Below are 16,527 nucleotides of genomic sequence, written 5' to 3'. Positions count from 1 at the left end.
CTCTACTTCCTAAACTCTTCCTGAAGTACCTGTCATTTCGCACAAGGTTAGACCACCCTTCCTCCAGGACAATGTCTCTTTGTATTAGAATGGTAGTTTATTGAGATCAGGTTTTTTTTTTTTTTTTTTTTTTTTTTTTTTTTTCTCTATTCGCTGATGTATCCCGAGCCTTGAGAGCAACCTCTCAGCAGTACAGATGCTTAAGGGAATGGATGAGAACTACCTGCCCTTAGCATGTGGGCTCCTGACAGAACCTCATCAGATTCCTCCAGCTACCCAGTGCTATCAAGGCACCTAGTTGAATCTGTCCTAGGTATGAATGGCTAATGATCTGAAACACTGTCTCCTGCTCAGTTCATCTCACCAGGAGAAGGTCTTAGAGGAAGTGTGGTACTACTCCCGCCCCTGCCCCACCAGAATCACAGGGGACTCCACCTTGGTGACTAAGGGTTCCAACTGGCAGGAAGCTGATGCAGCCAGCCCCTGTAGAGCACACCGCCACTTCCAAGACTCCATTAGCCAAAGGAATCATGGGGCAGCTCAGACTCACTGCTTGTCTCTCTAGGAATACAGAGAGAAGGACTCCACCAAAGCCTTTAACACATCTGAGCAAAGTGAAGTTACTGGGAAGATTTGCACAGAGAGGACACAAAGCATCCTACACTTTAAGGGCATTCCCTCTTCCCTGTCCCCTCCCCTTATTCTAGGGATCAAACCCAGAACCTTGCAAATGCTCAGGTACTCTACTGAACACCTGAACTGTGCCCTACTCTTCTTGACTTTTGTCCTTCTCTGAACTTCAGAGTCAGGAGTAAGCCCTCCACCACACCACACCCCTCAGACATGGCTCTTTTCTGTGTCTATGAGACTTTGTTTCACTAAGGGCAGAGCACACTCTGAGCAAAGTTAAACCACAGGATCTCAGAGAGGCTCCTTCTTCTCTCCCTGCAAGCCTTATTCACTCTGGCCTGTCCCCAAGACTCTCGGTTGTCCATAGCTGGGATAACCACTGGAGTGCAGGAAGGAAAATGGATATCTCATCCCCGGATCCAGTGTTCTGTGGGCTACATGGATGCAGGGTGATCCTGTTCTCTCTTTTCACTCCAGCTGGTCCTATGCAGGACTGCTGTGATTGCATGATTGCAAAGGGTGATGTCCCCACTGAATTCTGTTTGCACCTGCCTAATTCTTACTCTTCTCTGATCTCTCTACTGGGGCACAGGCACTTTGGGGCAATCTGAACAGCCAGAAATAGACTCCATGTTTAGGAATGGAGAGCTTCATGCAGCAAGTATTAAAATCCTTTCTTATCTGGCCAAGAAGACAGAACTCACACAGCTCCATTCTGAAGAGCTGACCAATCCTCATGGGTTGTGCTTGTGTACCAAGGACCCACAGGGCAGGGTCTGCTCGGCAGCAAAGAGAAAACAGTAGTGTGGGCCACCATGATTCAGGCTCGTTGGGCCTGAGACTCCTGGCTGCCCAAGGAGTCCTGTCATCTGGGAGGAACCAGGCAGACATCAGGCTGGGCTAAGGGAGACCTGTGGCTCCAACTTCTACACAGGCTAAAGAACAAGCAGAGACAGACAGCAGTCAAAACAAACAAACCAGTCCCAGGGATGTCCAGTCTCTTATCTCCAGGTGCTATCGAGTTGCTGGGCTCTCAAGAGGCAGAGGGAGCACGACAGTTCAGACTCGGGCTTCAGACTCAGTTGGTATGGACTCAGACAGCTTCTCCCTTGCTCCCCTTCTGCTGGCTACTTCCTTCCACCAGAAGCCTTGGTTCTCTTGTGGGTAGAGTGGGTTTGCCTCCCTGAATTGTCATAAAGATGAAAGATTAAGAAATGTACGTGGTCACTCCCTATGTAGTGGTGATTGCCAGCGCTTGGCTGCCTGGCATGTCTTTCCCGGGGATTATGCTCTAACTATTCTCCTTCCATTCCTTTTCCAGCTCCACTCCTGTGGTACGGAACAGCCATTCAAAGGACATGGACGCTTCCAGAGGCACTGTTACGCTTTTCCATTATAACCTCAAAAAGTTGTCTCAGCGGGGGGAGGTTTTACTGAAGGGTACCTGTGCCATTTCATACAAAGATGGAGCTGCTTTGAGAACCGAGGGCCTTTTAATCCCAGCACCTCTGTGGATCTGTGAAATTCTTCATAGGGCCACTCACCATCACAACTTAGTTTCTTGAGAAGTCAGTGGTGTTGTGAGTCTCCTAAGCATTACGCCACCAGAGGGCGCTGCCCAGCTGGTTTCTGTCCCACTTTTCAAGGAAGCCGATGGGAATCGGAGAACCGGGAGTACCAGGAGAGGACAGGTTTGCATTCAGTTGGCCTCAGCCAGACATCTGTGGCCTGGTAGACTGAGAAGGTCAGTCACAGGCACACTTCCCATCAATTAGGCCACTCACATTTCTCTTCTGTTCCTCAGAACACCCTTCCACCCTGTGACTGCCAAGTTCAGATCCTCAAGTTGCCCAGAGGGAGAGGTGGTGGGGGTGGCAGCCATGTCTACCCAACACATGTCACTCCTATCTCTGCTCCCTTTTCTTCCATCCCAAGGGATTGCAGTGGTCTTTCCCTTCTTTTGGGAGACATTAGGAAAGGGCTGGGATTCGGCTTTCGTGGAGCTTGTTGTATTCAAAGATGAACTTTCCCCAAACACTGTGACTGCCTCTTTAGGAACAGCATCCACTCACACGGAGGCTTCTGACACACTCCTGACTGCCATGGGCAAGCCAGCTTGAGACTGCCCAACTCTGGCTAAATCCTGAGATATAGTTTCACTACAACAGTGTGTCCCCGGTCACCATTCAAATGCCATATGCAAGCTCATGCAATCCTTTTAATGACACTTGCCTTAAGGAAGACTGTTGGAGGAAGGCTCAGTGAGGAGAGCACCCCTCTGTGACAGCACAGGGGAAGAAGGTGCATACAGGGGACCTGAGAGGGCCTCCCCGTTGGCCTCTTCTTTCTAATAGGATCTCCAGCGGAATGGAGGCCTGGGGGACTGGAGAGTGGACTTTACCTCTTACCAATGACATCAGGTTCTGTGCTCGATTTATTGTTACAGTCACCGCAGGAGGAAGCCATGGTTCTAACCCCCTATCCTGGGCACAAGAAGCCAGAGGAGCAGAAGGGGCGGCATGACTAATGCCAAGGTCGCTCAGGGAATGGCAACGCTGAGCGCGCTAGAACCTAGGAGTTTTGCCGGATTGAGGAGCTGTCCTGCCCTGGCGGATACCATTAGCACAGCTCCTGATGACCTGGCACCTCTTGTGTGGCCACTGTCACAGCCAGGCTGTGACAAGCATGGGTGTTCTCCAGATTTCCTCATTTCATAGATGAGTAAATCTGGGTTTAGCAGGGCGCCTCGGGTGAGATGACTGAAGATCATCACCGATGTTACATCTGCTAAACCAGAAATCTGCACCCTTCTCTGCCTCCCGTGTACTTTGGTGCCTCAGTTTCCCAATGTCCGGTGTTCTCTTCTGTTCCTAAGACCTCTGCTCCAGCAACAGGAGCAAGAAGGGGGAAGGCCTTGCAGTTGGATGATAATGACCAGCTACTCTGGGGTGCTTCTCTCCCACTTCTCTTTCCCTCCCAGAAGCTCTGGGATTTCTCCCTCTGTTGGACAGTTCGGGTGGGAGGTAGACCGGAAGGTTCTGGGTGGGGAAGGTCTGCGCTGAGTCACCCCCCAGACCAACAAGGCTGAGCAGTGAAGGGCCACAGCGGTCAGGAGCCACGTGCTCAGGACAGTCGTAGAGAGAGCAGACTGTCTTTGGAGAGAGGAGGCGCGCCCCCAACTTGGGTAGGGGGCAGAGAGGGCGAGCAGGAGGAGGCAGGTTCCGGCAGAAGGCAGGGGGGTAGGGGGGAGGCCGAGAGCACGCGGACAAAGGAGGCGGCCCTCAGCCCAGCTGTTTTGAAAAATGCTTCCTGTTTCTTTAAAGGCGCTAGCGGCTCGGGCGGCCTGGGCTGGGGAGGCGGCAGCGGCGGCGGAGCTGCCTCCTATCCGGGCGGGCGGCGCTGAGTGATCTTGCGAACTGGGCTTCTGTGTAAACTGAGGCTAAACAAACACAGATGGAGCGCAGCGGGCGTTCTGCAGAAATGCTGGCAGGGCGGCAGCGACTTCAGATGACACTCTGAGTTCTCCCGGGGAACGGGCAGCCTCCGAGGCTTCACCGAGCCGGAGGCGCAGCTGCCCCGGGAGTGGGGGTGCGAGGGAGGGACCCGGGGAGGGAGGGTAGGAGGAGAGAGCGCGGCGACAAGGCGGCGCTGAGCGCGGCGGCCACCGGGCACAGCCAAGCGCGCGGCGTGCAGAGCGATCGCTGCGGGCGCGCGTCCCGGGCAGTCCCACGCCCCTGTCTCACGCCGTCCGCGCCATGAAGCACATCCCGGTCCTCGAGGACGGGCCGTGGAAGACCGTGTGCGTGAAAGAACTGAACGGCCTCAAGAAGCTCAAGCGGAAAGGCAAGGAGCCGGTGCGGCGCGTGAATGGCTATAAAACTTTCCGATTGGACTTGGAAGCTCCCGAGCTCGGCGCCACAGCCAGCGCCACCGCCGCCACCAACGGGCTCCGGGACAGGACACAACCGTTCCCGGTCGCGACCCCAGTACCAGCCTCAGTGGCGCCGGCGGTTCCTCCAGGTGGAGGCACAGACACAGCCAGGGAATTCCGGGGCATCAGAGCGCCTGAGGTCTCAGAAGCGCGCAAACGCGGTTTCGCTCTGGGCACAGTGGGACCGGGACTACCCACGCCACCGCCGCCTCCCGCGTCCCAGAGCTTGGCACCCGGGGATCCCGAGGCGCTGCCCTTCCGAGAGCAGGCTCTGCGTCCCCGCATCTTGCTGTGCGCCCCTCCCGCGCGTCCCACGCCGTCCGTGCCTCTCGCACCCCCAGCGGCGCCACAAGAGTCCCCCGTGCGCCCTGCGCCCCCCACGCGCCCGGGGGAAAGTTCCTACTCGTCAATTTCACACGTAATTTACAATAACCACCCGGATTCTTCCGCGTCGCCTAGGAAACGGCCAGGCGAAGCGACCGCCGCCTCCACGGAGATCAAAGCCCTGCAGCAGACCCGGAGGCTCCTGGCCAACGCCAGGGAGCGGACGCGGGTGCACACCATCAGCGCAGCCTTCGAGGCGCTGAGGAAGCAGGTACCCACCAACCGCCGCCGGGCTACAGTGGCAGGACTGGGTGGGTGGGTGACCCCAGGATCGGAGGTAGGATAAAAGGACTCGCACAAGGCAGGCAGATTGGAGTTATCCTTGTTGCAAGTCTTAGTTTGCAAAGTGGGCGAAAGCTGTGGATCTCTGGCCTAGACACGCCCCTGTTCCCCAGGGGTAACTGCGCGTCTGACCTCAGGTCTTGTAGTTGACTTGTAAGGCAGCAAGTATTTATCTTCTGGTCCCTTGGGCTTGGTAGAGAATACAGAGGGGGAATGTGGGAATCTTCCCCTGGCAGGGGAGGGGAGCAGAGCCACGACCTTTCCGCTCTGTGCACTTGGCATGCTTGGGGTCTTGGCCCCTTGTTGGTGGCACCGAGGCACACAACACCACAGAGGTGCGCTCCTGGGGGCCGTGGAGTGTAAAGGGCGGGGGGCGGGAGGGCGCTTGTCAGCCCCTCTCAGCTCCTGTTTCCGTGGTCACTCAGCTTGCTTTTCTGCACTCCTTATCTGGTTCCTGGAGTCCGTAAGGACCCGGGTTTCAAGGCTGTAGTTCTTCCAGGTACTTTCAGGAACTTTCCCAGGAGATCCTGCCCACCACTGCCCTTCCTCTTCACACCAGTCACCTCTGCTCAGAAGACTGCTGCTGATTCTCTGGGGGGGGGGGAGTGGGGTCAACAGAGCTTAGCTCTGGATAAACCAGGGGGGCTCCTCTTTAAGTACTGGGGGCAGACTGCCCTCACCTGGCAGCGCCCATTGTGGAAACTCAGGAATATTTGATTGGAGAATTACCGTGGCAGAGGGGACAGTTGACAGTTCAACTTAAGATCAGCTTGGTACTTCCCCAGGACTCTCTAGTTCCTTGCTTTCTTAGAGAGGGGTAAGCACATAAAAGGGTGTGGGTTGGGCCCTCTCTTCCAGGTCGTATAAGGGGTTGGAGTGGGTGCTGGATGTTACATCTTTAATGGATGAAATTTATGTTTGTTCTGCCACTGATTAGCTGTTGTCTCCTGGAAAGTTACTCAACCTCTCTGGGCTTTAGCCAGTAGCAACCATTTTGGAAAACTTTCTTTTCTTCTTCTCTTAGACTCCCTTCTGTGAGTAAAGTCAGGCATTGGAGACCTAGTCCATCCATGAATTGGACATGGAACCCCTGGGAGAAAGTGACTGTAAATGGCTTTTGAACCTGGTTTGGGAAAAGTGTTTGGTGTTTGGTCGGGGAGGTGGGGTGGCTGTCACTGCCTGCAGAGCCATCATCTGTTCCCTGGCCCGTGCAGCCATCCGTTTCTCCCTGGGTCAGCTGCCGGGTGCCTGCAAGCCCCGGCAGTGGCAGCCTGTGGAGTATTTTGCAGTCCCTGTCTCAGGACAGGATGACAGAGGGCAGGGGGTTGCCTGTATGTCTGCTTTACTTGTGGCAAGGTGAATCCCTCCTGAACTGGGGGAATCACATGCCCCAAACCTCCCTCTCAGCATCTTTTCTGTGCCTCCAGCCACCTTCTTCAACTTTCCCCGGGCAAGCATTCATGCCTGGGTGCTTGCCTGTGTCTCTTGCGTACTGTGGCTTTTGTGACTTTCAACAAGGACTCCTATTTAATCTTAATGTCAGGATTGGATAGACCCATTTTATAGTAAGCAATACTGAGGCCAGGGAAGGTAGGAGACTTACCCAAGATCATCTTGTAGTGAGCAGTTCATGGAAAGTTTCTGTGGCTACAATCTCCACTGGGTGGTGCCCTTTCAGAGATGAGGTCTCCTTTCATTCTTGCTGTAGGGGAAGTTCTGCACAAAAGCATCAAGTTCAATGTGTCCTGCAGAAGGTTTGCCCAGCGTTTTCAAAGAGAGACTTTGTATGCACACACATGTAGTTAATTGTATGTACATATGTTTAATACATATACCCAGAGAACACACAAACTCACGCATGTCTTCTGTTTCTTTTTCCTAGCTCTAACCATTCTGTCTTTTCCCTAGAAGGGATGCTGGGCCCCATTGAACACCTCCTTGTTGGCTGAGGACAGAAATACAGGGAAGGGATGAGACTATACCCACCAGGTCCCCACCATCAGGCACTCCCAGTGGGGGAGCGTCTTCCTGTCCTGGACCTCAGCCTCCTGGGCTTTCTGTGTGCTGTGGACGGTCCTCTGTGGGCCTCGGCTGCTAAGGCCGCATCACAATGTCATCCCCTACCTCGCATGCAACTCTTTTGCACAAAGAGCAGGCAGGGGCAGTAAGGAAACAATAATTCTCAAATGTATGTTTTCAGGGGCCTGGGGACTGGGCAGGGCTCTGCGAGACAAAGCAGTATGGATGCTTTATTATCCCTCCCCCCCCCCTTTTTAGACAGGGTCTCTCTGTGTACTCTTTGTTGGCCTGCAACTAACTTGTTATGTAGACCAGGCTAGCCTGGAATTTACAGAAATCTGGTTGCTTTTGCATCTGCCTCCTAAGTGCTGAGATTAAAGGCCTGTGCCACCACACCCAGCTCATTTGGAATTTTTAAAATCATATTTTATTAAGAGAGAGAGTGTGTGTGTGCCACAGTGTGTGAATAGAGGTCTGAGGACAACTTGAGAAGTTGGTTCTCTCCTTCTACCATGTGGGCCTTGGGGATTGAACTCAGGCCGTTGGGCTTGGCAGCAAGCACCCACTGAGCCATCTAGCTGGCCAATTAGTCATTTTGATAACAATCACAGAACGCACCAGGCTCTGTGCTTAGAACCTCCTGCATTCCAGTTGGCTTTGTGAAATAGGTGCTGTCATCCCTGCCCCATACCCGGTTTCATACAAACCCGGTGGTTTTGGGGTATCAGGAAGCTTATGTGAACTGGCTGAGGTCTTGCCGGGCTCTTGGTGGCCCACAGGCTTTGTGCTGTGCTGCATCCATGTGTCAGCACTCTCGGGTCTTGGCAATGCCTTCATGGCATTGTGCAGTTGCAGAGCTGTGTGGTCACCACAACGCCTGGAATGAATCAGGGTTAGTGAGTCTTCCCAGTGGCCAGTGCTTAACAGCTTTGCTTCTTGGCTTATGCACCGCAGCACCAGGAAAGCAGTCAGGCCCCTGCCTGTCATTGCAATAATCTACTCTCCTCCCAACCAGGAAGAAATGGGAGGGGGCTGTGTGCTTGCTGGCAGAGGTGCAGGTGGGAGAGAGTCCCTCAAGTCTGGGGCTGGGGGGTGCAGGGCAGATGGTCAGACTGCGGCACTCGCCACCAGCCCAGCTGCAACCGAGCCCTCCTTGCCGCCTCATATGAGGGTCATGTGTGTGCAGCTGGGCTGGCCACGTGCAGGCTGCTCCCTGCCAGGTGGGAGGGGTCCATGGGAAAGGCCAGCTGTACTGGGCAGTGGAGGGAGAAGGGCCTGAGCTCTGGGTCTCAGTTCCCTGGCAGAACCCTCCGGCTGTGCCCACCTTTGGGATGTCTAGCCTGAGGGTGGCTTTGTTCTCTCCCTTGAAGCCCCTTGATGTCCATGGAGGAGTGGCGTCAGCAGACAGTGATGGCCCCTTAGCAGCTGCCTCTCCTCAAGAAGGACGCATTGAGCAAGTGGGCCCCAGGCCACCTCCCCCAGTGTGCCTTGAGGGTCTCCAAGGTTCCTTACTAGATGAATTCAGTGGTCCTAGAAGGGTGTGTGGATGGTGGTCTTAGCCTCTCTTTGGCTCCCAAATCCTCTGAGGTGAAAGACACAGGGGAACCCCAGCGGTGTGTGTACCCCTCCCTGAGGCAGTGGCCCACAAGCCTGCTCACACTGGAAGATCCACACAGTTGGCAAGGGTGACAGGATTTTACCCTACACCCTGCTCCAAGAGAGGCTGTTTATTGAGATTCTTTGGACATGGATATATATCTTTGGCCATAAGTTTGTAGGGCTACTTGTTGCACCGACAAGGACACTTACAAAAAGTGGCCAGGTTCTGTCCCCAGATCTGTCAGGTCCTAGGGGAAAATGCCTGGATCTTGGGTCTTCTTTCACTTTGTAGACAGTTTGAATTTTAAAGTCCTTTCTAAGTAGACCTGGAAGGGCCGTTGAACAGCCCAGATGAGGCGGCTTCATGCCAGGAGTCCTGTCCCACAGACATGAGAGATTAGCTTCATACAGAAAGGAGTCTAGAATACCACTGTGCAGGGACATTGTGTGCTTGTAGCTCTGTGGGCCTCGGGGTCTCTGAGGACTGCCTCTGATAGACTGTTACAGGGCAAAGGCTTTGAGGGCGTTCCTGAATGTTCTGCTAGGTTCTTGATTTTGTTTTTGTTGTTTTTTTTTTTTTTTTTTCTCTCACACTTTTCCACTGTGGATCCCATTCTGAGAAGCAGCTGTTTGGATGCCCACGTTTCTGGTGAAGAAACAGGTCCTGTAAGGCCACGGTCCTCCTTAAAGTTGGGAAGATGTCCAGAGGACAGCCAGGCCCTCAGGCTGCCCAGCCAGTGTTTGCTGGAGCCAAGGGAGGGTCTAGCATGGGCAGTGAAGGAGGGGTGGAATGTTTGGGGGCCCCAGAGGACCTTGTGAAAATGCCCAAAGCTGGTCTTCTGTGGAGTTTAAAATCCAGGAGCAGGGGAAGCCTCTCCATCAGTAAAACAGTTGCCAAATAAACACGAAGATCTGAGTTCAACCCCCACCTACCCATGTAAAACGTCAGGAACACTGGCATGCATCTGTCATCCCAGCACCGGGGAGGTAGAAACTCGAGGCTCTCTGGGGCTTTATAACCAGCCAGCCTGCCAGCCTAGCTTCGTCAGGGAGCTCCTGGCTCGGGAGAGAACTTGTTTCAAAAATCAAGATGGAGAGTGATTGAGGAAGACACCTGATACCGATGTCTCGCCTTCACGTGCATGCTCTAACGTATGCAAGTATACCCGCACAGACACTGTGTACAGACACATGCCTGTAGCTAGTCCTTATGGACGAGCCTGAGGGAGGTGCCTTTACTATTCCAGAAGCTGGAAAATGCAGGTAGGGAGTGAGAGACAGGTGGCCATATCTACTTCAACTCCAGTCCTTTGACAAGGTAGGGTCCTGTGCAGGCAGTTGGATGGGTATGGGTGGGGCTTGTGACGTGCTCTGGATACCCACAGAGGTAATGTGCAAATCTGGAGTCTTTGGGCTATCCACGCCCACCTTAAGCTAATTGAGAAGAGTCCCGGTGGAGCCAGGGCTTGAAAACCCAGCATCTCTCTCTCTGCAGCTGGAGGAGTAGGGAGATGACACATCCAGGAGTCACATGTATCTTTGTGGAGTGGACACCACTGCTTCTCCTCAGTGCTCTGCTGGAAAGATGGGTATAGCTAGTGCATTCAGAATGCCTCTCCTCTGCCCGTGGGGCTTTGGAGAAGGCAGCTGTTGGGGACCTTTTGAAACAACAGTTAATGTTCTCAAAACTCCATGAGGAACGCAAGTGTTGCTGTCTCTACCCTTTCAAGGAGGAAACAGGCTCAGGGATGTGAAGGGATTTGCTCTGAATCATGCCACTGCAAGTGCCTGGGACTTTGTGGTGGCAGCCTGGCTGAGGTGTCTCCATGCTGGGGTGTAGCTGGGCTGCTGGGGGCTAAAGGTTGTGTGGGCATGGTAGTGGCTTATGGGTTTTGTTGTTGTTTGTTGTGAGTAGTATATATGCTTTATGTTTGTGACAGGGTCTAATGTAGTCAAGGCTAGCCTCACACTCAGTACATAGCTGAGGATAGTTACAAACTGATCCTCCTGCTTCTGTCTCCTATGTGCTGGGATTACAAGTGTCTTCCACTACTCCTGGTTGGTGCAGTACTGGGGACTGAGGCCAGTGTATCAAGGTATGCCATGTAAACACTGTACCAACTGAGTCTTATCTCTAGCCCTGCCACTAGGAGACTCTAGAAGGAGCCTTGCAGAGAGCCAGCTTTGGGGTAGGGGAGGAGAAGGGACAAGCCACCTGAAAGAGCCACTGTTGCCCCACGTGTCCACCCTGGTAGCAGAATGCCCTGTTGAAAGTGCCGTCCTCAGGTGCCAGGCAGATGAGCTGGCTCCAGCCAGGTCTCAGTTGACTGATCTGAGGCTCTGAACGCCACTCACCTGTTTTCCTCATGTGCATACAGGACATTCATCTTTACTTGAGGTAGATCTCAGATAATGCTGAGAAACCCTGCTGGCTGTGCCAGAAAGATGAGGGCTCAGTCCATGGCTTTCTTTTGGTTTGACCAGGAGCTTGACCCAAGCAATGGTGCAAAGTGACATATCTAGGACAGACTGCCCCAGATCCTGGCATGGTTCTCCTGGGTTGGCCTTGGCTTCACCTGTTATTCTGGGCCCAGCACACAGACTTTTCTCAAACTCACTTCCTCCTAGAAGCCCAGCTGTTTGTGGCCCAGGTGCAGCGTTGTCTGTTGAAGAGAGATTTGGGGTTTCCAGATTCCCCCACCCCACAGGCAGACACCATCTCCTGGGTCAAGGAGCAGGCAGAGGTGCTGGGCCTGACCCTGAGACCCCTTCCCTGGCCCAGACCTTGTTTATTTGTTCAAACTGATAACAGGGTTTTCTGGACTCTGACTGGAAACGGGAATATCGTTGTTCTGCCAGCTTTTCTTGGATGGTTTGGTGCTGTGGAGGGGAGGGGGAGTTGGGAGGTGTGGAGGGGAGGATGGCCATGTAGGTGAGAGCTGGAGGTTCAGGAGAGTTAGCTTGCTCTGTTGCCTTTCCCGCACCTGTAGAGGGCTCCTGTAGAGTGAGGGTGGCAGCTTCTGTGCCCAGCATGAGAGAGTGCTTAGCTAGTGTTCCCAGGTTTCTCACCCTCTCTGGAGCCTATCTCGGGACCTTCTGCAATACTGACCTCTGCTAGGCTTGCTGTGTCCAATGCCTGTCACCAACTGAATCCCCACTACCTTGTGAGGTCAGTCTTGTGCCCAGTGTACAAAGACTCAGAGTGAGTATGTCATTCACTTGGACCTATGCTGGGCAGAGTCAGAGCCAGGCATTGAATCCAGGAGACAGAGGTTGTTTGTTCATCCTCAGAGAGATGGAGTTTGTGTTCAAAACTGTACCTCCCCCCCCCCCGTGTCTGTGTGTGTGTGTGTGTGTGTGTGTGTCTAGGCAGGCAGGTTAGCTATGCTCCATAGTGCTTCTGATTCTGTCTTCCGAGTGCTGAGATTGTAATCACATGCCATCCATTGGCACCATGCTGGACACTTTCATGTGTGTTCTAGGAATTGAACCCAGGTCCTCTGTTTTGCAAGGCAAACTGATTAAACTATCTCCCCAGCCCACTTTTTTTCTTTTATCCTCTCATAAAAGATTTATTTGTTGTATGGATGTTAGTGTTTTGCCTGCATATATGTCTGCATATTGTGTGAGTGCATGATACCCAAAGAGGTTGAAAGAGGGCATTGGATCCCCTGGAACTAGAGTCACAGGTAACTTTGAGGTGCCATGTGAATGCTAGGACCCAAACACAGGTCCTCTGGAAGAACAGCCAGTAAGTACCCTTAGCCACTGGGCCATCTCTCTAACCCCTTAACACTTTTTCATTTTTAATTATGTGTATATGTGTCTGAGTGTAGGTTTGTGCACTAGTGCATTGTCTAAGGCCAGAAGAGAGCCTGGGGTGCCCATGTTTCGGGAGTTACAGACAGTTGTAAGCTGCTCTGTTTGGCTGCTGGGAACAAAATTTTGGTTGTCTGCAAGATCAGCACGTTATCTTAACTGCTGTGCCATCTCTCCAGTGCTCAAAATACGTTTTTGGAACTAGATTCAAAATACCCTGGAGTTAATTCACTCATGACCTTATTTAACCGGGCCTTTGAAACCTGCTCTGGGCCAGACGTGGACTATGCTCCCAGCACATGGGGGATACCAGACACTAAGAGTGGGAGCAAAAATGAGACTTAAAGACAGACAGGTCTATTACAGCACCGTAAGCATAGGCTGCTCTCTTGGTATAGTGCAGATGTGAGAAACCAGGTTCCTAAGTGAAGTGCTGGTTATAGTGGGTGATGTAAGGTGTACTTAGGGTCCACAGTCCTGGGGCTGCCAGTCAGGATTTCATTCTCTTGCTATTACTGAGCTTTGGGTCCAAGGAGTTCTTTGCTGAGGAGGGCGTTGAGGACCCTATACATGGTGTGATGTTCAGCAGTACCCCAGACCTCCTTCTGAACCCTGCTGCTCCTCTGTTGTGACAACTAGGAATGGCCCCAGACCTTACCATCGGTCCCCTGAGGGTTAAAATCATCCCTGGTTCAAAAGCATTGGCTTCAGAGAGTTCCTGGCCCATGAAGATGCTCCCTTAATATGACTGCAGCAGTTCTGTGAGGGCTCCACACTCAGAGGGGTGACACGGCTGCAGTGTATAGATGCCAAAGAGCCGTAGATGGGACCAGAGCTTGCCAGTGAGAACATCTTAGCTGTTAGGGTGAAGAGAGCAGGGAAAGAAGAGGCCGACTGGCTAATATCTGTCAGGTAGACTATGAGGCGTTCTGTCCATGTTACAATGCCACGCTAGTCATTGCTATGATCTTAGCTCTTGGATGGTTCACATAGCACACGTGTAGGATGGCCAGTACTAAGTCAGAGGCCCTGCCCATCTCCCACAATTAGTGAGTAATAAGTTGCTGCCAACACAGACAGATGATGCAGTTGGGGCTGTTGGCATTCATTACCCACCTGCTGTGTGCCATACTCGGCAGCAACTAGGCCTAGCGGGCATAGGGAGAGTGAAGAAAGAAGAAAACACCATGTCTTTGTATCTGAGTATCTGCGCTGTCCCCCTGAATGTCTCCAGGATCCCAAGAGAATGTATGGTATCTTTAAAAAAATGTTCTTTATTGCCAAGTGTATGCGTGTACATGGCATGTGCTATGGCACACATGAGGGGTACAGGAGGGCAGATTTGTAGACTCTGTTCTCGCGGTCCACCTGTACATGGCTTCCCAGGCTTGGCCTCTGATTGTGAGGTTTGCATGGTGGAGCCGTCATTCCAGATCTGTCATTCTTCTTGGGTCTAAGTTCTTTGAAGGCAGGAGATGAAGTTTGTTTATAACAATAAACAAACTATTTTCAGGCTGGATCTTGTTCTGTAGCCCTAGCTAGTCTGGTACTCACTATGTAGCCAAGGGTGGCTTCCAACTCATAGTAGTCCTCCTGCCTCAGCTCCCCAAACACTGTGATTCTAAGTGTGTGCCTCCACATTTTGCTAGGAGTTATGGTTTTGTTTTGTTTTCGAGACAGGCTTTCTCTGTGTAGCCCTGATTGTCCTAGAACTCAATATGTAGACCAGGCTGGCCTCAAACTTAGAGATCAGTCTGCTTCTGCCTCACTAGTGCTGGGATCAAAGGCGTGCGCCACCATCACCTGTCTAGGTGTGTTTTTATTTTAAATTTACTTTGGAAAATGTTTTGAGACACGGTCACAATTTAGTTATCTTTGAACTTGCTGTGTAAGTGAGGCTGATTTTTTTATTCCTGACCCCACTGCCTCTACCTCCCAAGTGCTAGGATTATAGGTGTGTAATACCAGGCCCATAGGAGTCAAGCTTTTGCAGGGCATGGTGACACACACCTTTAATCCCAGCACTCAGGAGGCAGAGGCAGGCAAGTCTCTTGAGTCAGAGGCTAGGATCTGCATCATGAATTTCAGCCCAGCCAGGACCACATAGTGAGACCCTATCTCAAAAAGATGATTTTTAATTGTTGAGGCCTCAAGTATCCAACAAAATAAGTGTCAATGAATGAATGAGTGACCATATGAAAGAAGCCTCAGAGGTAGGAAGAATATCTGCTCCTCCCCAGCGGCAGGAGGACGGGCTCTGAAGGGGTGGAAATCTGTGGTACTTCAGCTGTTGCTTGGGTGTGAGCCCGGCCTCATTGTTTCCTCCTGTCAAATGGGAATTTGCACACACCCTAGAGTGTGGGAGTGGCTGAGCTGGGGTGTGGGTGTTAAAAACTCAGGTGCTTAATTAGCACAGGTCATAAAGTCAGACACACAATGGCTAGACTGCCCCCTCTCCCCTGCCAGCCTAGGTGGGTACTGAGGTGAGATGCTCAGTACAGAGGCCTTGCAGCCGTTTCTGATGCCCTCTCCCTCCATCTCAGGTGCCGTGCTACTCCTACGGGCAGAAGCTGTCCAAGCTGGCCATCCTGAGGATCGCCTGTAACTACATCCTGTCCCTGGCACGCCTGGCTGACCTGGACTACAGTGCCGATCACAGCAACCTCAGTTTCTCCGAGTGTGTGCAGCGCTGCACCCGCACCCTGCAGGCAGAAGGACGTGCCAAGAAGCGTAAGGTATTCACCGGCACCGGGGCAGCACTTAGGGGAGTTGGGCGAGGTAGGGACACCCTGCGTGTGTCTGGGATTCCCAAGAGGCCAGAGAGATCAGTCTCTTGGAATGTTCCTGTAGACACCTCAGATCCAGAAATCCTTACATCCCAGGGATCACGGGTGGGATCGTGAGCATAAAGCTGCCCGGTGACCTTCGACATCCTGGTGTCTCCAGGTTTGAGTTTTTCCTTAAGTGAGGAAATGGTCCATCTCTGAAGCCCTTCCTGTTCTTAGGGGATGCGAGGCTAAAGGATTCCTGTGGCTCTGACAGGTGTTCTGTCAGGATGAGATTCCCCCAGATAGGTGGTAACTCAGGAGATGTGTTTTTGTCATATGAAGCTATGCGTGAGGGAGGATGATGACGCCTGTTCATTTCTTCATTTCAGAGGGATTCACTGAGAAAGTTGGGCAGGGGCATGGACTTCCTATCATGCAGTGATAGGAAAGATATCCTGTACAGCCAAGTGGAAGGGAGAGTGGAGCTTATCCTGGGGCGGGGGAAGGCCAGATGGAAGAGTCACGGTAATTCTCCTGCCCAAGGGAGCTGGGCAGAACATCTTGTTGGAAGTGGCATTTGGGCTGGGATCGGTAGGACAGCTAAGAGGCCGACAGGCAGATGAAGCAGGGACATCACTGGAGGTGGGTGGAGCTGATATAAGACTAAGCCTGATTTATTTAAGGAAATCTGTGGAGGAGAAAAGGGCTTGGGCACAACCATAGATAGTTTCCTACATGGTTGATGCTTCCAGATATCCAGTCAGGGGCCAGTACTTAGTTGAACTGCTGTGCCTGTCTGGATCTGTTCCCCTGTAATGCTTGGAGAAAGACAGTGGGATGCAGTCTGTCTGAGATGCTCAGGAGATCCTGGGAACTCTGGCATCGCTTCATCCAATCCTTCCCTGCTTCCACCCTTTTGGCCTGCCCCTCCCCCAGGGAACCTATAGCTTGCCCTGATTTCCCAGAGGCCACTGAGGCCCCAGCCAGGGAGGCCCTCCTCAGGGGGTGCTACCAGCCCTAATTGCACTTCGCATTCCTGGGAGTGATTTAGCAGGGCCAATTAGGGAAGGGCCTTCATCAAGTGGCTGCGAGAGG

At 52.6% G+C, this 16,527-nt stretch overlaps 1 protein-coding gene across 1 annotated transcript in view; it reads left to right on the top strand.

Annotated features, from left to right (window-relative positions):
• The first annotated feature begins 3,911 nt into the window (after positions 1–3,911).
• Positions 3,912–16,527, top strand: part of Atoh8 (atonal bHLH transcription factor 8) — a 31,202-nt gene continuing 18,586 nt past the window's right edge. The window contains exons 1-2 of the mRNA XM_034511295.2: positions 3,912–5,156; positions 15,208–15,399. Coding sequence (XP_034367186.1) covers positions 4,386–5,156; positions 15,208–15,399 — 963 coding nt within the window. The 5' untranslated portion in view covers positions 3,912–4,385. The remainder of the gene's footprint in view (positions 5,157–15,207; positions 15,400–16,527) is intronic.

Source organism: Arvicanthis niloticus, chromosome 9, assembly GCF_011762505.2.
Source record: "Arvicanthis niloticus isolate mArvNil1 chromosome 9, mArvNil1.pat.X, whole genome shotgun sequence".
NCBI lineage: Eukaryota > Metazoa > Chordata > Mammalia > Rodentia > Muridae > Arvicanthis > Arvicanthis niloticus.
Note: the sequence above shows the minus strand (reverse complement) of the source record. Positions and strands in the feature narration are given on the sequence as shown.